Here is a 24092-nt window from a genome sequence, read left to right on the forward strand (position 1 = left end):
AATTTCCGTATTGTCATCTGATGCCATCACTGTACATCACGGTATTTTAAACATATTTACTAGTCATTTTAGGTGTATACGTCATTTATTCATAACCTTGAATAGAATTCAGTTCATTTAAAAAACCTACAACTCACTGACTTCCAACCATCTTAGTCACGTACGTTTCAGATCTGTCAGAGAGCAAGACCTGCCAAACCAGAGAGTTTCAAAGCAACTCGTGTGTGTGTGACGTCACCGCCCCACGTCAGCACCTTGCGGAAATACCGCTGAGAGAGAGCAGGTCGGTCGGAACCAGTACTCGAGATGTTTTCATACTAGAATAGAGAGTTTCGGATCCAAATTAACGCTCTATTATCTAGCTACGCCACTAGCCGAGTTAGTGCACTTGTTCTCCCATCCGGTGCCGGTTCCGGTTAATAGGCGCAACAGAAAGAGAGGGACAAGATGTCCCTTTTCCAGTCAGCGCTCGATTTCCTGGCCGGGCCCGGCGGGTCCGGCGGCGCCGCTAGCCGGGATCAGAACGATTTCGTCGGGCAGGTGGTAGAGCTCGGAGAACTGAAGCTCCGGATCAAACGAGTCATCGCGGAAGGTAAAAGATTCATTCAAAATAGCATCAGGCTAGTCATGCTAACCCCTGCTTATGATACAAACATATATTTTACTTGAAACAGCTCCAAGTTTGACCGTAAAATGTCCGTAATATATTCTTATGAACACATATAAACATTAGGTTTAGTATACATGTGTATATTTGTGATTATAGATTAATGACAATAGACTAAAACTAGCTGGCTAAGTTGTTAGCAAGTCACTTGGCTCTGATACACCTGACATGAACTCATTTATTTTACATTCAGATGTACTTGTTATATTCCTTCAGTAGCACATCTATATGAATAGCCACGTTAATATAGTTAATATTCATATTCCATAAGTTCATCTGTATGTTTTAAATGATCATTATATATATATATATATATATATATATATATTTATTTATATATTTATATATGTGTGTATATGTGTGTATATGTATATGTGTGTGTGTATATATGTGTATATATATATATATATATATATATATATATATGTGTGTGTGTGTGTGTGTGTGTGTGTGTGTGTGTGTATATATATATATATGTATATGTATGTACCTGTGTACAGATATTCATTCACCATGGTATTAACATATTTACATGGTTTAAAAAAACAGAAAACAAGGTGGTACCACTAATATGTTTTGTTAGTGGTTTAATTCCTTATAAAAGGTACTGTGGTAATACCATGGTATCACATATTTATGGAAATCTGTAGAAGTTATCATGGAATATAAATTTTAAAGTAATTGTGACTTTTTGACTTTAACAAAAAACAAGAATTCTGCGTTAATATCTCACAGTTCTGTCCTTTATTTCTAAAAATTGCAAGAAACGCAGAATTCTGTCTTTTTTCTCACGACTCTTGTCCATGTCCATAATTTACAATTGTTTTCATAATTCTGAGTTTAAATCTTCCCGTTTTTTCCACCACAACTTAAAAATTGAAAAAATGTAAATAAATAAATAAATACAAATTGTGTAGTACTCAGAATTACGAGAGAAAAAAGTCAGAATTGTAAGATTAAAAAGTTGAGATTACCTTTTTTATTTTTGTCCCATGGCGGAAATTGGCTTCCGTACATATTAATGCTAATTAGTACTGTGAATGGTGATTTATTAATATATGACATATTAGTGCTTAAACTGCATCATTACAAGTCTTCAGTGTCACGATGTCTATGTCGACAACAGTTGTGTTGCTTAATATTTTTGTGAAAATCAGGATTCACTGATGAATAGAAAGTGTAAAAGAAAAGCATTTGTTTGAAATAGAAATCTTTTGTAACATTATAAATGCCTCTGCTGTCACATTTCATCAACTGAATGCATCCTTTCTAAGTAAAAGTATTAATTTTTGTATAAAAAATTAAGTGTAAAAAATTATACTACTTATTGGATGTACATTCATATTTCACATTCATAATTTGTCTGTCGAAGAGGGGTGTTTTGGTTTGACCTTTTGAAATCTGTTGAATTATAACCGTAACATATCCATTACTGCTCATACTGTATATCTCAAGCCCATCATTGACCTTCAAGTTGACCCACAGCCTCAGGTGTGTTGACATTTGCAGGCCTTGAATAGAAACAGAGGGCATTCTGGGTGAACAGGAATGATTTGCATGGTGGTGGTGAGGCATAGTGGTTAGAGATGTAGACTGGTAACCAGAAAGTTGGAAGTTTGAACCCTGCAACTGGTGATCCATGAATGATCAACCTCAGGTTCATTCCTCGAAAGAAGGCGTCATTTAAAAGACAAAGTATCTGACGTGGTATTGTTTACGTAATTCTTTGTATCACAATGGCATTTCTGGTGTGTAGTGCTGGCCATTATTATTAGAAATTGTGTCCAGGCTTTCAGTTGAAAAATCTGGATCATGATGGCTCAGTATAATTTATATTAACCTGAGGCCTGATGCTTTTCCTCTGTTGTTTTGTTTTGTACCGTTCTTTGCGCATTCTTGGTGCGTGTGAATGTTGGTGCACTGTAACGTGAAACTCTAAGGGTTCTTTTGATTCGTGCAGCCTGACTCGGGCCTCCGCTGGTATTCATTTACCCGTTGTCATGGTTACAGGCCTTTTTGGCCACTTGAGGATTGTTTCACAAGTGTCCATAAATACCTGGCATTGTCACTTTTGTTCATGTAAAGACACACACCTGATACAGTCAACATCTGTTCATTGAGCCATTACAGTATGGCAGTACTTACATTTTGGGGCAGAACAACAAAATGCTTGCATGACATGAAATAGTCATTATAGTTTTATTTCTTCATGCATAAATAAATCTCTATTTACTTCCCTAATGCAAGTTCTTTACTGCGCATGAAGCATGTTTTGCATAACATTGCATGTTATTCCAAAGAATAGATTGGGAAACCCTGGTGTAGGCTGTTGGTTAATAGTTAATGTTAACTAATTGCCAAATAGCTAGAATTTGCTTTGTCTACATAATATATATATATATATATATATATATATATATATATATATATATATAAATATAAATTATTATATATTTTACTACTGGGGGGTAACGGTAAACAAATATGATGGTTCAGTACTTTACATTTATTTTTAAATATAATAATCAACACTCAGTCAACTTGAAAACATTGCACATAATGCAGTTTTTAAATAACAAATTATAAAATTTCTATTTGTTAAAATATATTCAATTGCATAGTGACTGTCATAACATGTTTATTGCAGATTCATTTAAATATACAGTAAATAACCAAGACTAGCGTAGCTTATATAGTGTAATATTTCGTGAAATGCTTCTGTAGACTTAATTTCTCTAGTGAACTAATGAGCTGTGAACACTGATGACTTGCTGAGGTAAATGAAATGCTACGTGACATTTTATTTGTTTTATTTACTATTTCTATTATTAGTTGTAGTCTTAAGATTAAGACCTGCAACACCTGTGGCTGGTTGCATTAAATGCTTAGACTGGTTGTACAAGTTAGTTATTTTTCTTCTTTAAGACTGGTCATAACTTTTTTTTAAAGTAGATTGATTTGAATCTGAAAAGTAAGACTGATTACCTCTTGGCTAATTGCTTGTTTTTAAGACACATTCTTAACATAGAGCCTAAGTTTATGCAACTTAGTATTTAGTTCATTTTTAATTTCAGCCACAAAATGTCAGTTAGGTGTGTTTTTATAGTATCCATGTAGAGTAATTTTATGTAATCCATTTATTGTGTTTTCTCCACTGCACTGACTCTTTCTTATAAAATGTTGTGTAAAAAGCTGATTTGCTAAGATCAGTGACTCATTAATGTTATGTCGTGTCATAGCTGCAGGCGTAATGAGTTCATTCTCACTGTTTGTTGAATGATGACTGCTGAGGGCAGAAGTTTTTTTTCTGTGTGTATGTTACTCACGCTCTCTGGAAGACTCATTCATATTGTGTTTAATGAGAATTTTATAATGCTGGAAAGGCTGCAAATTACTGACACTTTAAAAAAGTTTGTTTTCCCCTATATAATAGGCTGATTCCAGACTAGTCTAGTTATCTTTTCGGAAACGAGTGTGTGTCATGTCCTGTTGCTGCCACAATCCCAAGTCAGCAAAACTGAATGTGCCAAAATCCTCATTTCAGATTGGTGCCATCACAGTCGACCTAAAATAAACCTAATGATGAAATATGTTTTTCTCTCATTCTCTCACTTATAGGTGGCTTTGCGTTCGTGTATGAAGCCCAGGATTTGGGCAGCAGTAAGGACTATGCACTCAAGGTATAATGACATAATCACATATAAACTGTGTTAACATTCAGATTATTACAGTGGAGTCAGTATTGACTGGAATTATATTTGCTAATGAGATAATTCTGTTCTGCATAGAAGTTTATTAATAATGTTTTCAAAGAGTAATATTTAAAATACGTAAGTTTAAGTGCTAGAATATTACTAAAATTACTTAAACAAACTACAGTATAGTAAAGTATAAAATATTTTTACAAATACATTAATAAATATTGTAATAGTATACAAATGCTACTAAAATAGCACTGACATAAAAACTTGTAACACGTCATCTATTTATCTCAAGTTGTTCAAAGCCATGAAGCACTAGATAGACCTATAATAAAATGTGATATCAAATATTACATAACGTACAGAAAATGAGGAAATTCACTGGAGGAATTTATTTGCCCCTATATTATAGGTATTTGGGGCTTTTTTGTCACTTTCAGTGGCAATGTGCATAGAAAGGTAGAAAATTTTGATTTGTATTTATTTGTATGTTTGTTTGTGTGCAGAGACTTCTCTCAAATGAAGAGGAGAAGAACAAAGCCATCATTCAGGAAGTCTGCTTCATGGTAATAATTACATAACACTAGGCATTTTGTTCACAAATATGTTGCTAGTAGGGGTGTAACGGTACACAGATGTCACGGTTCGGTACGTACCTCGGTTCGAGGGTCACGGTTCTGTATGATTTCAGTACAACAGAAAAAAACCCCAAATCTGCTATGCTAGGTTTCTTTTGATTTATTTTAAACAGACAGTAGTACAAATTACAATTATTTTAACCTACATGTGAAAATACTAAATATTATATTACATTAATGTCATATATAGGCTATAAAATCTGCAGTACATGTATACATACAAGGAGTAAATACTTATATTTAATTTAGTTAACTGATAGACAGTAGAAAAAAACGTAACGTGCGACACGTAACGTAGCCTATATTTGCTGAGTTTCAGTTTAGTTTTGTGACAGAAAGGAAACTCAAATGGCAGAAAGCGGCATCCTATTTGTTTTTTGTTTAAGTTGATTTTGCTGATATGAGGAAAGTTGAAGTAATCGGTGCACACAAACACAAAACATATCAGTTCCAGGCTTCTAGCATTGCTAACTTGATAGCGCAGTTGGTACTTTATCAAAATAAAACACAGTGAGTCAAACATCAGCGCGGCCGCCTCACTGTGTCATCGTTAGAACGTGACTGAAGTACAAAGTCTATAATTTACATAATAAATAATCATTTAGCATTTGGATGCATCGCAAATATGGAAATATTATGGAATATTTGGATTTGTGCCGAACGAGAGAGGTAGGATACAAGAGCACAAAGCTCTGTTTCACAGACAGTTGAGTGCGCAAGCCTTTAAAGTAACATTATACTCTTCTGTCAGTGAGAGACGCATTCAGAATCAGCACATGGTCACTGTCTAGTGGGCTTTGTTTTCAAGTGCACAACTCCTGGCATTCACTGTTCTTCTTCCGACAGTTATCAAACAGGGCGCCTCTTTCTGGATTAAGGGTGAATTGCCTGTTTTTGTTGTAATCCTCAAGCACCGAACCGATATGCCCGTACCGTGACGGTTTGGTACGAATACATACATATCGTTACAACCCTAGTTGCTAGCATTTCTCACGTCTGTAGAGCAGCATTTCTCTGTCACAAGTTTGTAGAAAACAATTCTGAGCATTACACAGTAAAACAAAACCTTGTTCAAGCAGTATAGGATGCTTAATCTGCTTCTCCATGTGCTCTGTGTAGAAAAAGCTGTCTGGTCACCCCAATATTGTGCAGTTCTCCTCCGCTGCATCCATCAGTAAAGAAGAGTCAGATACGGGCCAGGCTGAGTTCCTCATCCTCACAGAGCTTTGTAGAGGTATGTACACTACATCACATTCACACAGTGTTGGAAAATGATGGAGAAAACCCTTCCTAAAAGCAAATTTATGATTCATTCAAATTCAGATCACACTTTTTATTTGCAGTTTTTGGATGACAGAATTTAATTTATGTATCCCAAAAAAAATATTTTATTTATTTGAAAAATATCTGTTGTTTTATAACATTTAAATTTTTTTTTAGTTCAACCTTTTGGTTATATAATTATGTTTCTATTCCCAATTCGTTGTTGACATGGTGGCTTTAATAGCTGGTTTTTCTGACAAATTAATTTCAAATTTTAAATGCATTAAAGAATGACGACAACAGGTGAAGTGAAAATAACATGAATATGTAATATAGTGCATATATTTAGCAAAACTTCGCTGACAGAGCTAATTAAACATGTTTGGCCAGTTGTTTTGGCCCTTCAAAACAAATTCTTTCAGGTTTCTGAAATTTGGTGTATCACTAATAAATCTAAAAAATTGCAACATTTTTAAAAATAATTTTTAAATCTTTTTTGAGAGATTTTGGTTGTGCTTTTAGGACCCTATGAAATCAATTTTATTTTTCCCCAAATTCTGTTTTATTTTTTTTCCAAATTCAGTTTTTTTCAGTTTTAATTTTTCTAGACTGTTTTAATGCTTAAATGAAAAATATTAAACAAAAAGCATGTCTAATTAATTGAAACCATGAAGCTTACACAATTTGAGAGCAGTTTATTAAAAATTAAAAAAAATTCATTTATGCATATATTGAGGCGGCAGATTCTAAAAACAAAACCGCATGTCTGCGCCATTCAGTCACACAGTGACATGCAGGACTTGCTGGATTCATATTTAAATAGTTTTTTTGCGACTTAATTTTCACAGACACTAGTCCGTATCATGTTTAGATTTAAGTGTACTGACCTACTTTTGATTTGTCCAAAATATTGCAAATTCCGTAACATTCCGCTTTGTACAGTTAATTCCTATTTTATGACTGGATTCCATGATTCTGTCAACTTTTTCCACATCACGGAAATCACAGGGCCCTACACTTTATTTTACAGTAATTGCACTTACCTGTAATTACAGTGTACTTACCTAAGTACATGATAATGAAATACTGGTAATATAAGGTAACTACATGGGTTAGGGTTAGGTTTAGGGGTAAGTTCAGGCTTAGTACCTATTTATTACCCAGATGTTGTAATTACTATAGCAATTGCATAGTATGTACATGCAGAGCAGGACTGTAAAATAAAGAGCTACTGAAACCTTTATTTGCACATTAATGTCTTGACAGCCCTATAACACACATTAGCATACTTTGTTGCTGGATGATCTCTGATGTGCATTGAAACTCTGATCTTTTTATAAAAGCGAAAGGGAAGCTCTGGACTGACTTAACACATTCCACTCTCTTCTTCTGACTTTCTGGCACTGGCGTCTGTTTCCTGTGTTCACATTGACCTCCGCCCTCTGTTTCCTGCAGGCCAGCTGGTTGATTTTGTGAAGAAGGTGGAGCAGAGAGGACCCATGTCATGTGACACAGTGCTGAAGATCTTTTACCAGTCATGTCGTGCCGTGCAGCACATGCACAAACAGTCTCCACCAGTCATACACCGCGACTTGAAGGTGAGGCCCCACAGGCTAAATCCTTTAATAATGCTTTATTACAGCACTTCAAAGTAAGATATGAACAAAGGAGACTTTATTTATTAGCTTAAATGTAATATGGCCTATTATAGCATTAGTTTGAATCTCTTAAAAAAAAAAAACATTTCTCCCTAATATCTAAAGTAAAAAACGGTAACACTACCATAAGGTGTCGTTTGTTAACATTACTTAATGCATTAACTAACATAAGTGAACAATGAACAATACATTTATTACACTATTTATTAATCTTTGTCAATGCTAGTTAATAAAAATGCAGTTATTCATTGTTTATGTCAGTTCAAAGTGTGATTTTTAATAATGCATTAGTAAATGCTACAGTTAACAATACCTAAGATTAATAAATGCTGTAGTTAACTAATGTTAACTAAAAAAACGAAAGCTGCAGCATTATTTTCATGACAGTTAATTTCAGTTAATAAGCACATTTTCTTTGCCTTTATTTACAATTTTAATATTTAATAATAATGATTATACAGTATAATTGTTTGATATTACAATTTATTTTAATGTATTTATTTTTTTAAATATTTATATGTTTATTTGTGGTGATTCTCATTTTTATTACTAGCATTTTTTTGTTTGTTTATCATTTATATTTTTAATTTATATTTAAATCAAATGTTTAAATTAGGGCTATCATTCGATTAAATTATTAAAATCTAATTATTACATGATGTGGTTGTGGATGACGGTTTACATCCACAAAACGTCTGTTTGAACTTTAGCTTCAAATGGCGTCTTTCACAACAGTATTCTATAAAAATTATTTGCACTCCAATTTTGAAATCAAAAGGCACAAAAATATTTTTGTTTCTCTTATTCCATGGATTTTGCCCAATTACCCCCACTTGTTACCAGTGTTTTTCTGCAACCACTATGCAAACGCAGCAGCAAGTGACGTAACGGTGACCAAATTGGTCTATTGCTTTTGTGTGGTATCGTGTGAGACGTGACATATAGATATGAGACAAAACATACAGGGGCATTTTTTGCACAAATATCTCAATTTTTAGGCCATAACTGCATTTATGGAGTTGTTGCCTCGCATCATTTTTGTTAACAGTCAACTGTATGAAATATAAAATGATGTACAGGTCTGGAGGCAGGGTCAGCTGTGTCAAACTGTGTTAAGCTATATTAATCGCATTGTTTTTTCATAACTAATTAAGTTAATGTGTTTAACTGACAGCCCTAGTCTGAATCTAAATCAGCATAATGCTGTGCCTTGAATACTACCATCATGGTGTGTAAATATTGTGGTAGAAGTACAGTAACAAATGGCCTTAGGTGACTTATTGCTTTAGTAAATATGTACAGCAATGTGTATTTTCTTATTTGATCTGTGCCAAATGTTTAACATCAAATGTTTAATAACATTTCTCCCTCTCTGTAGATCGAGAATTTGTTGATCAGTCATCAGGGCACTATAAAGCTGTGTGACTTTGGCAGCGCCACTACCGTGGCACATTACCCAGACTACAGCTGGTCTGCACACAAGAGATCCATGGTGGAAGACGAGGTAAAAAAATGCATCAAATTCTCTTCTCCAAGCAGCCCATCTAGCTTTATGCTACATAAATAATAATACCTGGTTCATGTCACTGTGACATCACTGTCCTCTGATTGGTTTGTCTTAGCATAGTTTTGATAGTGATTCATGGATTGTCACAATAATTGTGTAAATGATTACATTGTTACGAGGCCAGAGCGAAGTGTTTTGCGGTGATTGTATTAAAATCTCTGGCTATTTCCCGTGGAAGCTTTCACTGATTTAATTGTTTTGTTAATTAAATTAGTTTGTTTGGTTTCTGGTCCTCTTAAATCAGTTATTGGTAGTAAATTGAAACCCACGCAATGCACAAAGCCCGCCATTTCTCTATACATGAATTTCTGTTCGTTTATTCAATAGAAGTGCATTTTTGTTGGCAGCTAATTCTAATGACGCATTTTACAACCTTCTTGGGATTGCATGATATTTTTTCTTTTTTTTTTTTTTAACAAAAGAAATAAATGTTTTTTTTTTCCAGCATGGAGGCTTAGATTTGACACTGAAGACTGGAGTAATGATGCTGAAAATTCAGCCTTACATCACAGCAATAAATTACCTATTAAGAGATATTCAAACAGAGAACATTTATTTAAAATGTTAATAAATCAATATCACAGATCCTAAACTAGTAATAGTGATATAGCATGGAATATAGTAAACTATATTTCACAGTATTACTGTTTTTATGTTTTTTTGTTTAAATGAACAGCATTGGTGAGCATAAGAGACTTCATTCTAAAACAAAAACTGTTTAGCAAGTGTTTACATGCTTTAATAATCAATTATTATAATCCATGCATGCAGTCTTTTAATATAAAGACCTGCTTAATTATAAATAATTTCCATTTTTGTTCTCTTTTTTTCTCAGATTACTAGAAACACAACTCCAGCATACAGGACACCAGAGATGATTGACCTGTATTCCAACTACCCAATAAACGAAAAACAAGACATATGGGTAAGTTAGTTTAGTTATGAACAGACCCAGATATAAATACAATTTTCTGTACTTGTATTTGGAGGGAAAATCCTGCTGAATATTTGGTAGAGTTTGAAAAATAAGGAAATTTGTTTTAGAGACTAAGCAAGTTGATGCAAAATTTTAAGGAAAGCTTACACAGGCAAACCTTTTTGTCCAAGCCAGGTGAAGAAGTCACTTTGGCATTACTTGTCACAAAGCATCTCGTAAGTTTTTCTCTTGTCCGTGGTTTGTTTCCTAGGCTCTGGGCTGCATCCTGTACCTGCTCTGTTTTAAGCAGCACCCATTTGAAGAGGGAGCCAAACTCCAGATAGTAAACGGCAAATACAACATTCCCCAGAATGACACAAAGTACACAGTCTTTCACCAACTCATCCGTAAGTATCCTGCAGGAACTTTTATTCCCTCTTCTCAAAATCTCTCCTACATCATATCATTATTTTGTGCATTTGTTGTGCGTAAAAAGCCTTGTGTGTTTGTTCCAGGATCGATGTTGAAAATCAACCCAGATGAGCGACTGTCAATCAATGAGCTTGTTAGCCAACTGCAAGAGATCGCTGCAGCCAGGAACGTCAACCCAAAATCACCTGTTACTGAGGTACAAACCATTTAATTAAAATGTGTTGTGACAGACTCTTGGATCAAGACTTCACTGGTCATACGTAGGTTTCAAGCTAAATATGTGATGCAAGAGACTAGATTTTAGACGGGTGATGGCTGATGCCATTATTTAAAGTTCAGAGTGAGCAAAATATGGTACATATATAAAGCAATTTAATTATAGCAAATGATATGTATGCAAAATTGCAGTGAACACATTTTTTAAATACTTTAAAAATAAAATGTATATGTACTGTAAATAAAAGGTAAATGTAAAATTGATTAAACTTTTAAAAAATGTGCGTAATTTAAAAGCACATCTGGCACAATAGTGAAAGATAAATGAATTAATAATTAATAAAAATATATATATTATTATTAGTTTTATTAGTATTATTATTATTCGTTTTATATATAGATATAGATATATATATATATATATATATATATATAGATAGATAGATAGATAGATAGATAGAGACAGGTAGAGAGATAGACAGAAAATCAGTGAGATTAATTAATCTATCTATCTATCTATATATATAGATAGATAGATAGATAGACAGAAAATCAGTGAGATTAATTTATCTATCTCTGTATATATATATATATATATATATATATATATATATATAGTTAATATATTAATATATTAATATTTATATATAATACAAATTATATATGCATGTAAATATTTTTAAATATATACTGTATTTACATAAATAAATACATTATATGTATGAAATTCTTTTTAATTTAAAATATAAAAAGTAATTTTCAGTCATTTTATTATATTTCTCACAAATTATATTTTTTCTAATGCAAAAACATATCAATAATTGCCTTTTTGGCAATAATCTACTGCTATATATATATATATATATATATATGTATGTATATATTAAAAGTCACCCTCTTGACTCTAAATAACAGCATCAGCCACTGATTGAAAAACCCACAATGATCTACCACTAGTTTCAATTCATATTGATTTTCATAATCTCTCCTTCAGAGCTTCTGTTTGATCACCCGACTGGTTCGGTTGGTTGAATGAGGCTCTTTTGGTGCTTCATTTGAAACAAACCCCTCATTCTTTGCCACTCAGACGCACACACACGCCCGCAGAGACAAGCAGAGTCCCACATACTGATCACAACTCTCTGAAGAGCCATTTAGAGACACCGCTGCACTCTTCCTTTCGCGTTCTGTCGTTCGTTCCTTTCCTCCCTCCCTCCGTGACCTCCTGGAGACAAAGCAGCATCTCATCCGTCTTTTTCTCTCTGACCTAATGGCCACTGATCTCACTACATAAGACAGAAGCAGACGAAAGACTGGTAAACAAGAGGCAGGACAAGGGCTGTCCCAGCCTGTTTGCTCAAACAACGGCTAACAAATCATCCATTCCTGGATTAATAATATGTGGATTAATGCGTGTGAATGATGTAGTTAAGAGCATCCGAACAGAGTGTGATAGTCAGTGCTCCACATGGTGGAGAGGGCGGTTTTAGATGCGTCTGATCTGGGTTAAGAAGGGGTTTCTCTCTGGATTAAAGTGATTACCACAAACAGCCAGAAGCTGCAGGAGATGTTCTGCTGTTGCTAACTAGCGTGTGTATTCTGGAGTCTCCTGCTTTGCTCCTGATGTGTGTGTGCAGTCGACTGTCGTCCTGATGAGTTTGTTAAGTTCATACTACTGTCTGAAGTCTGTGTATGACGGCTATGAATCCCTACAGCTCCTGGAGCAGAACGGAGGGTTCGGGAACAACAGCGCGCAGCTTCCCTCGCAGATCAACAACATACACAATGCTGGTGAGTTCTGCATTCAAACTCGTTTTTTGGCAAGCCGTTTTCATTGTAGTAGATATGTAGCTTCCTTTTTATTCTTTGTAATTGTTATGACCTGTTCTCTGGACTGATGTCACGCTAGTTTACAAATGTTCTGAGTAAAGGTCTAGTGGTGAAGACGGTGCTGTTGGATTGTGTCTTGTCGTAGGATCTGTTGTTGCAGTGACATCCTGTGTTTACATGCATTACGTTTGGAAGTTTCTCTCTTCTCTTCGTGCCGTTTTACAGTTTCAGTTCTGTAACATGCATATAGTTAGTTAATTAGTCATTTTGGATAGTTGTTTTTTTGTTTGTTTTTGTTTTAGTCAAATTTTTAGTTTTAGCTATTATGGTTTGGTTGGTAAGTTATTTTTACTGTTTGCATGTTTGTTTTTTGTTAGTTATAAAGTTATAATTTTTTAGTTATCATTTCGTTTGTTAATGTTTGTTAGTTATTTACTTAATTTTTTTTGTTTCTTTAGTTATTCTTGTTGGTTGGTTGGTTGGTTAGTTATTTTGGTAACACTTTACAATAAGGTTCATCAGGTAACATTAGTTAGTTAACTACATTAGTTAACATGAAGTAAGAATTAATAGTACTTCTACAGCGTTTATTATTCTTAATGTTAATTTCAGCATTTAATAATGCGTTAAAGTCAAGATGTGTCTGTTAACATTAGTTAATGCACTGTGAACTAACAATTAATGACTGTATTTTTCTTAACTAACATGAACAAAGATTAATAAATAGTGTAATAAATGTATTCATTGTTCATGTTAATTAGTTATTATATTAACTAATATAATAATAACAAATGGCACCTTATTGTAAAGTGTTACCTTTTTTTAATGATTAAATTATTCTCATTAGTTATTGCTGGATGTTATTTATTTATTAAGTTTTTTTTATGATTTTAGTTGGATTTTTGTTGGGTTTTAATTTTTTGTGTGTGTTGATATTTAGCTATTTTTATTCTTATTAATAATTATTAATCAGTTATTTTTTGGTTGAGTAATGTTTTTATTAACTTGCACAGATTATAACTTTAGTAACTGATGTTTTTGATGTTTGTTAGTTATTTAGTTATTTTGTTTGTTTCTTTCTTTAGTTAGTGTTGTTGCTTGGTTGTTGGTTTTTACTTATACAACTTATATATTTTATTATTGTTTGGGTTGTTCATTTTTGTCAGTTATTTTGTTATTTTTGGTTAGTTATTTTTTATTCATGCTTGTTTGTTGGTCGTTGTTTTTTGTTTTTTATTTTGTTTTTCAACGATAGTTTGAGTTATTCTCGTTAGTTGTTGGTAGTTTTTTGTGTTTGTGGATTTGTAGTTTTTTTTTTTTTTTTTTAGTTATTGTCATTCTTATTAGTTCATTCTGTTGGGTTAATTATTAATTAGTGTGTTAGTGTTAGTTATTTAGATATTTTTGAGTTTTCCTTTAGTTAATTGTTTGGTTGGTTGTTTCTTTAGTTAGGCTTGTTGCATGGTGGTTTTCTATTAATGTTTGTTTGTTTGTTGTTGGTTATTATTTGTATTTTACAAGTTATAGCTTGTTCATTTTTGTTAGTTATTTATTTATTCTTGGTTGTTGGTTAGTTACTTTTAGTCATGTTTATTTGTTCGTTCTTGTTTTTAATTTTAGTTTTGTTTTAAATGATTGTTTGAGTTATCCAAGTTAGTCAGTTGCTTTTTGTTTTGTTTATAATTTTTTTTGTTAGTTATTGTCAGTTAAATCAGTTAATTTTGTTGTGTTAATTATTTATTGGTTTGTTAGTTATTTAGATATTTTTTGGAATTTTTCTTTAGTTGATTATTTGGTTGTTTTCTTGCTTGGTTTTTTTATTAATGTTTGTTTGTTGATGTTTTCTTAGTTATTTTTGGTTGTTAGTTATTGTTATTCATGTTTGTTTTTTCTTGTTTTTAGTTTTGTTTCTTAATGATTTAATCATTATTTTAATGATTTATTTAATGAGTTATTCAAGTTAGTCGGTTGTTTTTTGTTTTGTTTTTTTGTAGATTGTATTTTTTTTTGTTAATTTGTGTTAGTTATTGTCATTCTTATTTGTTAATTTTGGGTTAATTAATTATTGGTTTGTTAGTTATTTAGATGTTTTTGGATCTTTCTTCAGTTAATCTGTTTGGCCTGTTGGTTAGTTATTTTTTGATTGTGTGTTAATGTGTTTTGGGGTGCTTAGTGAACAGATACTCTGCTGTAAAATATCAGCTATGAATCTTCCTCTTTGTAATTGCTTGTGTAAAGTAACACTCACAGTTCCCCTCTACAAATGGTAACATGCAGAATTTAATAATATACACAAGTAATATCCGGCACAGCTGTATTTTTTGTACGTTTTGTCAAACTGCTGAAAAGCTCTTAATACCACAGCTTGATGTATTCAGGAACTGGCTGAGATGTGTCAACAATGATTTGTGGCTTTGAGCCCACCAGCTTTTGTGGTAATGAAAAGTACTTTGTTTGTGCAGGATTCAAATTAAAGAGTATTTTAGACTTTTAAAGAGAGACAGGATACACCAGCATCAGTCCTGTCATTATACGTTTGTTAAAACCACACACACAGTTTGAATGAGCTCTTCAAGACAACTTCAGATTCATCTGCATGACTTTTCACCTGATAGACATTCACATACAAATGCATTCAAGTATAAAGACACTTATAAAGACACTCACTCACGCCTACTAGTTTTATGAGTTACTTGAACAGCAGTGGACGAATGTAGCTAGCGATGATATTTCAGGTGTGTAACCTTCCTTTTACCATCACGCCGTCATAATATTGTACACAAACAGATAATGCCTTGTACACACCCCTGCCCCCATATTTACTCCAAGAGATGGTTTCTCTGTGCGTTCTGTAAGAGGATTGGCCCTCTGGTCACCATCTGCTGAGTTTACTTTGATTTTCTAAATGAGCACAGTCAGAAAGTGATAATACTACTCGTGTAACTGCAAGCATGATCCTGTTTCTTTTAGGCCTGTAGCTATTGATTATTTTAGTAATCGATTATTCTATCGATTAATCGAGTAATCGGATAAGAAGTAATTTTTCTTTATTAAAGAGCAATACTAAATATACACGAGAAAATAAGATAGGCTTCTTAAAATAAATTGTTCCCTTTTTAGAAAAAGTAAAATTTTTATTGTTGAAATTGCATACATTAATAGCCATCTTTTTTTTTGCCAAATTATCTTCAAAATGCAAATACAAATATGTATATGTATTTTTATTCATTAATTTTATATATATATATATATATATATATATATATATATATATATATATAATATATATATATATAATGTATATATAAATATATATATATAAAATGTAAACAAATGGGACCTTATTGTAAAGTGTTACTGTTATTATTTATTATTGTTTGTTAGTTTTAGTTGGTTGAGATGTTTATTTATTTATTATATATTAATGTTTATTATTGTTTCTAGTTAACATTTAACTGTGAACTAATGATGAACAATATTTTTATAATATTTATTTGTCTTTGTTAATTAATAAAAAATGCAATTGTTCATTGTATGTTCATTTTAGTTCACAGTGCAACAACTAATGTTAATTGATGCAACTTTTAAATGTTTTTTTTTCTTTAAAAAAAAAGTATTAGTTAATGTTGAAATTAACATTAACAAAGTTGAATAAACGATGTTGGTTTGTGTTAATTAATGTTAACAAATGAGGCCTTACTTTAGAGTGTTACCAGTTATTCCTGTTACTTATTGGTTGGTTAATTAGTTCACTTTTTTTTTTTAAGTTTAGTTAAAAACAAGATGTGTTTTGTTTATTATTTGTTTGTTAGGTTTTTTTAGTTTAGGTATTCATTAACATTTTATAATAATAATTTGTTAACATTAACTATGAATTAGCAAGAACTAACAATGAGCATAATTTTGTTTTGTTTTTTTTAGTTATTGAGTTAGTTACTTAGTGCTTAGTAATTTCTTGTTGGTTAATGTATGTTAGTTATTTGGTTTTACATTACAATATGTTTTTTTTTATTTATTATTATTTGTTTGTTAGTTGTTTTTTTAGTTTAGTTACTCTATCATTTTATAATAATCATTTGTTAACATTAACTAAGAACTAACAATGAGCATGTTTTTTTTTGTTATTTTAGTTGCATTTTGGTTGGTTGGTAATTTTTTGTTGGTTAGTGCTTGTTAGTTATTTGGTTTTGAATTGCTTTGCATGTGTTTTTATTTATTTATTATTATTATTTTGGATTGCATTGCATATGTTTTTATTTATTTATTATTATTTGTTTGTAACTAACAACAAAATAACAAGAGCTAACAATAAGCATTTTTGTAGTTATTTAGTTACTTTTTGCTTGGTTAGTAATTTTTTGTTGATTAATGACATTTGGTTTTGTGTTACAATATGTTATTCTTTAATGAATTATTATTTGTTTGTTATTTTTTTGTTGGTTAATGCATGTTAGTTATTTGGTTTTGCATTGCAATAATTTATTTATTTATTTATTCATTTATTTATTATTAGTTTAGTTTAGTTATTCATTAACATTTTAAAATAAACATTTGTTAACATTAATTTACAAGAACTAACAATAAACATTGTTTATTTATTTATTTATTTATTTATTTTTAGTTATTAAGTAACTTTTTGGTTAGTTAGTACTTTTTGTTGGTTAATTCATCTTAGTTATTTGGTTTTGCATTGCAATACTTTTTTAAATGTATTTATTTATTATTATTCATTTGTTTAGTTTTTTTTTTTTTTAGTTTAGTTAATCACTAACATTTTAAAATAACCGTTTGTTAACATTAATTAGCGAGAACTAACAATAAGTATTTTTTTTTTTTTTTTTTTTAGTTATTTAGTTACTTTTTTGTTTGATTAGTAATTTTTTGTTGGTTAATACATGTTAGCTATTTGGTTTTTGAATGAAATACGAAGGTGTATGAATACCAAATAGGCATTTTATATTAAGAATTCACCAATATATTCTTTCATAACAGCATTTATTCATGTTATATGTGTAATTAACAATAAAATACCAAAAGCACAACCAACAAGCTATACTAGTCTGTATTGGCAGGTGTCATTCTAAATAAATGTTTATAATATTGGCACAGAAATGTTGTAGATCTTAAGACCCAAACACTAAGATGATGGTCATCTCACATATAGCCATAGCAAGTTTGGTCAACTTTGCATCTTATTCTGCCCAAGAGCAGCCAACGTACACTGAAGAAACCATCAGATGCCCATGTAAAGCTCCCAACCTCAGTTTGCACGTTTTACGAGACGTTTAGGATTGTGAAAATCCAATATAACTGAGAAGAGAGGAAGGTGTGTGTTGTTTACATACTGTGGTATTGTTTCCAAAACCCTTAAACGTCAGAAACATTTTGATTGAATTAACCCCTAGATCTGATCGAATGAGACGTTTCTTGTGTGCATATGTTAAATCTATTCATCGAAGCTGTTGTCCTGTAAAAGCGTATTTGACAAGCTTTGGCCTACGGTTGTGTGTGTGTTTGACTCTCCAGGTGTGTATGACACAGACCCGGCCATGGGCGGAGGCTTCCTGGATATTCTTAAAGGAGGTACTGAAAGATTCCTGACCAACATGAAAGAAACTTCCTCCAAAGTCATCCAGTCAGTGGCAAGGTGAGCGACGCATCGAGCCTGCAGTAAAACACCCCTGCAGCTGTCCCACATGAACTAGTGCACACGCCTTGCTCAAGTGTGTTTTGGCTTGCCTTTGGTTTCGTTATGATGCATCTGTTTCCGCTGAGCCATTGACAGATTTAGCAGAATGAAGGAAGAGGTTGTAGTGGTGGAGAGAGTACTAGTAATCTGCTGGCGGTTAATCTGATATCACTTAATCTAGCTCACAAACAATGCCACCCGCTGCTGTCTTTGAGCTTGTTCTTCGAAGTCTGTGCTCTGTACCTAGAATAAATAGATTCAGAGGCTTTTTTCATGAGCTGTAGCATTTTAAGGCCTCTGTCCTGACATGAAGGCTGTTTGAAAAGTTGGCACAATAATTAAACTGGCTTCCTTACAGCAAATTCTGTAGTAGCATTATATGTATTCTTTAAAGAGAGAATGCGTCGTGATGAAAAAATCCATTTAAGATGGAGGATTAAGCATGAGATTATTATATATATTTTCTTTCATTTTGAAATTTAAAAGTATAATATCATAATTAAAAACAGTAGGTTTATGACATACCATTATAGTTTTTAATATTTTGAATTACTTTTAGAAATGTTGTCTCTTAGTCTTTTTTAAATATTTTGGTTTAATTTTAGTGATTTTGTTATGTCTTTTGTCATTGTTATTATTTTAAATAATCCTATGTAGCTTTATTTTAATTTTAGCTTTAATATTAGTAATTTTGTCTTTTGTCACTATTATTTTTTAATATTCATATTTAGCTTTATTTTTTTTATTTTAATTTTAGTTTTAATATGGGTAATTTTGTCTTTTATTATTTTTTAGATATTCATATTTAGCTTTAAAGTTTTTTATTTTAATTTTAGTTTTAATATTAGTTATTTTATGTCTTTTGTCATTCTTTTTTAAATATTCACATTTAGCTTTAATTGTTTTTCATTTTAGCTTTAATATTAGTAATTTTATTGTTTTTTGTCATAATTATTTTTAAATATATGTAGCTTTAATAGTTTTTTAACTTCAGTTTTAAGATTAGTAATTTTGTTATGTCTTTTGTCATTATTATTTATTAACTGTTCATATTTAGATTTAATTATTTTTTGTTTTAATTTTACTTTTGATTTCAGTTATTTTGTTATGTCTTTTGTCATTATTATTTATTAAATATTCATATTTAGGTTTAATTATTTTTTGTTTTAATTTTACTTTTAATATTAGTTATTTTATGTATTTTATTAGTTATGTTGTGCCATACATATTTTTTTAAATATTCATATTTAGCTTTAATTGTTTTTCATTTTAGATTTAGTATTAGTAATTTTGTAATGCCTTTTGTCATTATTTTTTTAAATATTCATATTTGGCTTTAATAGTTTTTTTTTTTTTTTTTTAGTTTTAAGATTAGTCATTTTATGTATGGTCATTATTTTTGAAATATTCATATTTAGCTTTAATATATAATATTTAATATATTATATTATAATATTTAGCTTTAATAATATTTAATATTTTTTATTTTAATTTTAGTTTTAATATTAGTTATTTTATTATGTCTTTTGTCACTTTTTTTTTAATATTCATATTTAGCTTTAATTGTTTTTTATTTTAATTAGTTTTATTAGTAATTTTATGTTTTGTCATTATTTTTTAAATATTCAAATTTAGCTTTAATTGTTTTTATTTTAATTTAATTCTAATATTAGTAATTTGATGTCTTTCTTGTCTTTTTAAATATTAATATTTGTTTAATTGTTCTTTTTTTCCGATTTCAATATTAGTTTTAGCCATTTTAAAAAATATGCGTATTTATTTTTCTGTTTAGCTTTCATTTGTTTTTTAAATTTAAGTAATTTTAGTTCTTATTTTATTTCAGCTTTATTTCACTTAATAACTTATTTTTAAGAGTTTTAATTTTAGTTGACAACTCTGACCCAAATACAAAAAATTAACAACAAATAAGCACAAAAAATAAATAATACTACCTCATTACAATGCATGCTGTAAAATTATTACTGCACAATAAACGTCATGAGTCATGATACCCTATGTAACAAATAATTGACTCTTTTAAAATAGTTAGTCTGGTTTCCTGCTTTTTTGTATGTTTTTCTGTAGAATAACATATGCATGTGCATCATACTCAAAACAAAGCAAATTTATAACAGTAAATTAGGTCAATTCTGAGTCCATGTTGATTTGATCATGATTATCTTCATAAGATAAATTTGATCCGTCTAATTGCAGTGACTGGACATTAATCTCTTGGTAAACTCAATCAGGGTTTTGTTTATGACACACTGATCTACCAGATCATAAATTCCCCTCCACTCCTCCATAATCCGTTTGCACTTATTAATCATGTTTAATAATTACCCCCTCTCGTCTCCACAAGTCTGTCATGTTTATTTTCTCCTCAGTTGGCCCGTTTTTGCTTTCATTTTGTTTTGTTCATTGTCTTGTTTTGTTCATTTTGTTCCTGAATCACGTCTCACGGTCCTAAATCACCAACCCCTTGCAGCTCCAGGTAACTATGGGACAGTGCTTGTGTGTGCCTATGTTTGCGTTACACGTGTGTGTGTGCAGAGATGGTGTGTGAACTTCACTCCACCTTCATCTCATGGCTTTGTTCACTGTTTGTTCATAACACAGTCTGCTCCCATCAGCGCAGCATTACCCTGATCAGTAGAGTTTCTTAAAACAGCTGCCTACTAAATCCATATGAGTGAGTGCTTTTCTTAAGATGACTTTAAAGGAATAGTTCACTATATTCCATGATGTATAATGCTCTTTTTAGTGTCTTATGCTCACCATAGATGCATTTATTTGATCAAAAATACAGTAAAAACTGTCATTTTTTTAAAAAATAGTATTGCAATTTAAAATAGTTTTTTTTTTCCTATTTGAATGTATTTTAAAGTGTATGATACAAAGCGGAATTTTCAGCATCATTATTCAAATCTTTAGTGTCACATGATCTTGCAAAAATCATTCTAATTTAAATATTTAGTTTTTTTTGTAAAAATAAATAAAAATGAGATCTTTTGTAACATATTAAGTGTCTTTACTGCCACTTTTGATCAATTTATTGCATCCTTACTGAACAAAAGTATTAATTTCTACATTTTTACATTCTACATACTACATTTGAAATGTAGTGTATATATAAAAGTTTTATCAGTTTTTCTTTTTGAGTGAACTATTCCTTTAAGTTTAGTCTTAGCCTTTTTAGACCCAGATTTCTGCGAAGTTTGCAATAAAGTTTGTTGACTGGTTGAGTTTTGGTACAAAACGTTACTCTTTTTATCCTCTTGTTGTGTTCATGCGTCTAAATGTGTGTCCTATTCTGTCTCAGTTATGCTAAGGGAGACCTGGACCTGTCCTACATCACCTCCAGACTAGCAGGTACACTCACCTGTACAATATGGTTTTTGGATACCGTAATGGTAATACTAAAGGAGTTATTTACCTGTCTGTATGTATGTGTTTTTGCAGTCATGTCTTTCCCAGCTGAAGGCGTTGAATCTGCCATTAAGAATAACATTGAGGATGTGCGTCTGTTCCTGGATTCTCGACACGCGGGTCATTATGCAGTATACAACCTCTCCAAACGCTCCTACAGACCGGCCAGGTTTCACAACAGGGTGAGAGTGGATGGCAAAGCAGCTTTTTTGCTAATTTAGATAATTATTAGCATCATTACTCCAGTTTTCAGTGTCACATGATCCTTCAGAAATCATTCTAAAGAAATTATAGAAATTAATTCTTTTATTTAGCAAGGATGCTTTAAAATGGTCAAAAGTGATGATAAAGACATTTATAATGTTACAAAATATTTTTATTTTACTTTCTATTCACCAAAGAAACCTGAAAAAGTCTACTCAGCTGTTTTCAACAACAACAACAACAACAACAACAATAATATATATATATATATATATATATATATATATATATGTAATGTTTTTTGAGCAGCATATCAGAATATTAGAATGATTTCTGAAGGATCATGTGACTGGAATAATGGTGCTAAAAGTTCAGCTTTGAAATCACAGAAATAAATTACATTTTAAAATATATTCAAATAGAGTCAGTTATTTTAAATAGTAACAATATTTCAAAATTTTACTGTTTTTGCTGTACTTTGGATCAAATAAATGCAGGCTTAGTGAGCAGGAGAGACGTCTTTAAAAACATTAAAAATCAGAAACTTTTGATTGGTAGTGTAATTAGATTACCACCAACTTTTATAAAAAAATTTGTATTTTAAATTATTAATTTAAATTATTCATCAAAAAAATCAGAATTTCTGAAAAAATAAAATGTTTGTTTTATTGTAAAAAAAAAAAAGATTATAATAACATTTCATGAGTTCAGTTGTTTAGACATGCTTTTTGATTAGCAAAATGTAATTATTAAAATAAATAAATACATAAATGGGGAAAAAAATTGGGGAGAAAAAAATTTAATTGATTTCATAGGACCCTACATACTGTAACTATACTTGACAGTTGTACTTGACATTTTATGAAAAAATAAAATGTTTCTTTTATTGTAAAAAAAAAAATAAATAAATAAATAAATAATAATAATAATAATATATTTTTAAATTGTTAACATTTCATGAGTTCAGTTTTTTTAGACATGCTTTTTGATTATCAAAATTTAATTATTAAAATGAAAAATAAATAAATACATAAATGGGGAAAACATTTGGGGGAAAAAATATAATTGATTTCATAAGACTCTACATACTATAACTGTACTTGACAGTTTTACTTGACATTTCATGAAAAAATAAAATGTTTCTTTTATTGTAAAAAAATAAATAAACTAATAATAATAATAATAATAATAATATATTTTTAATTTGTTAATATTGCATGACTTCAGTTGTTTAGACATGCTTTTTGATTATTAAAATTTAATTATTAAAATGAAAAATAAATACATAAATGGGGAAAAAAAATGAAATTGATTTCATAGGACCCTACATACTGTAACTATACCTGATAAAGCTCATAATTGTGTTGTGTGTTCAGGTATCAGAGTGTGGTTGGCAACCTAGACGAGCTCCTACACTGAAGAACTTGTACAGTATATGTAAAAACATGCACCAGTGGCTCAAACAGGACCAGAGAAACATCTGCATCGTACATTGCCTGGTGAGTAAACACTCACACACACAAACAAGCATGCACACACGGCCTTTTACTAGATAAACTGCCTACAAACAATTACACTGCAGTCTTTGTTGACAAGTCAGAATCTTAGTTTTGATAACATATTTTAACATCCCAGTTCATTTAATTCACACATTGAGTGTGTCCTGACATCTTCCTACTGTGGTTGTGTGTTTTTTTTTTTTTAGGATGGACGAGCAGCATCAGCTGTGGTGGTTTGTGCGTTCCTCTGTTTCTGTCGTCTGTTCTCCACTGCCGAGGCTGCAGTTTACATGTTCAGTATGAAGCGATGCCCACCGGGCATCTCGCCCTCACACAAACGGTAACTACTTCCTGTCATTTTCTCGCTCTGTTCCTTTGAATTA

At 31.0% G+C, this 24092-nt stretch overlaps 1 protein-coding gene across 1 annotated transcript in view; it reads left to right on the top strand.

Annotated features, from left to right (window-relative positions):
• Positions 1 to 237: 237 nt before the first annotated feature.
• gak (cyclin G associated kinase) overlaps positions 238 to 24092 on the top strand; it is a 38548-nt gene continuing 14693 nt past the window's right edge. The window contains 15 exon segments of the mRNA XM_051109691.1: positions 238 to 592; positions 4286 to 4347; positions 4875 to 4934; positions 6126 to 6240; positions 7725 to 7867; positions 9306 to 9431; positions 10330 to 10419; positions 10682 to 10817; positions 10926 to 11038; positions 12774 to 12849; positions 18415 to 18535; positions 21900 to 21949; positions 22040 to 22188; positions 23587 to 23709; positions 23916 to 24049. Of these exon segments, the coding sequence (XP_050965648.1) occupies positions 448 to 592; positions 4286 to 4347; positions 4875 to 4934; positions 6126 to 6240; positions 7725 to 7867; positions 9306 to 9431; positions 10330 to 10419; positions 10682 to 10817; positions 10926 to 11038; positions 12774 to 12849; positions 18415 to 18535; positions 21900 to 21949; positions 22040 to 22188; positions 23587 to 23709; positions 23916 to 24049 (1643 nt within the window). The 5' untranslated portion in view covers positions 238 to 447.

Source organism: Labeo rohita, chromosome 5 (genome assembly GCF_022985175.1).
Source record: "Labeo rohita strain BAU-BD-2019 chromosome 5, IGBB_LRoh.1.0, whole genome shotgun sequence".
Classification (NCBI taxonomy): Eukaryota; Metazoa; Chordata; class Actinopteri; order Cypriniformes; family Cyprinidae; genus Labeo; species Labeo rohita.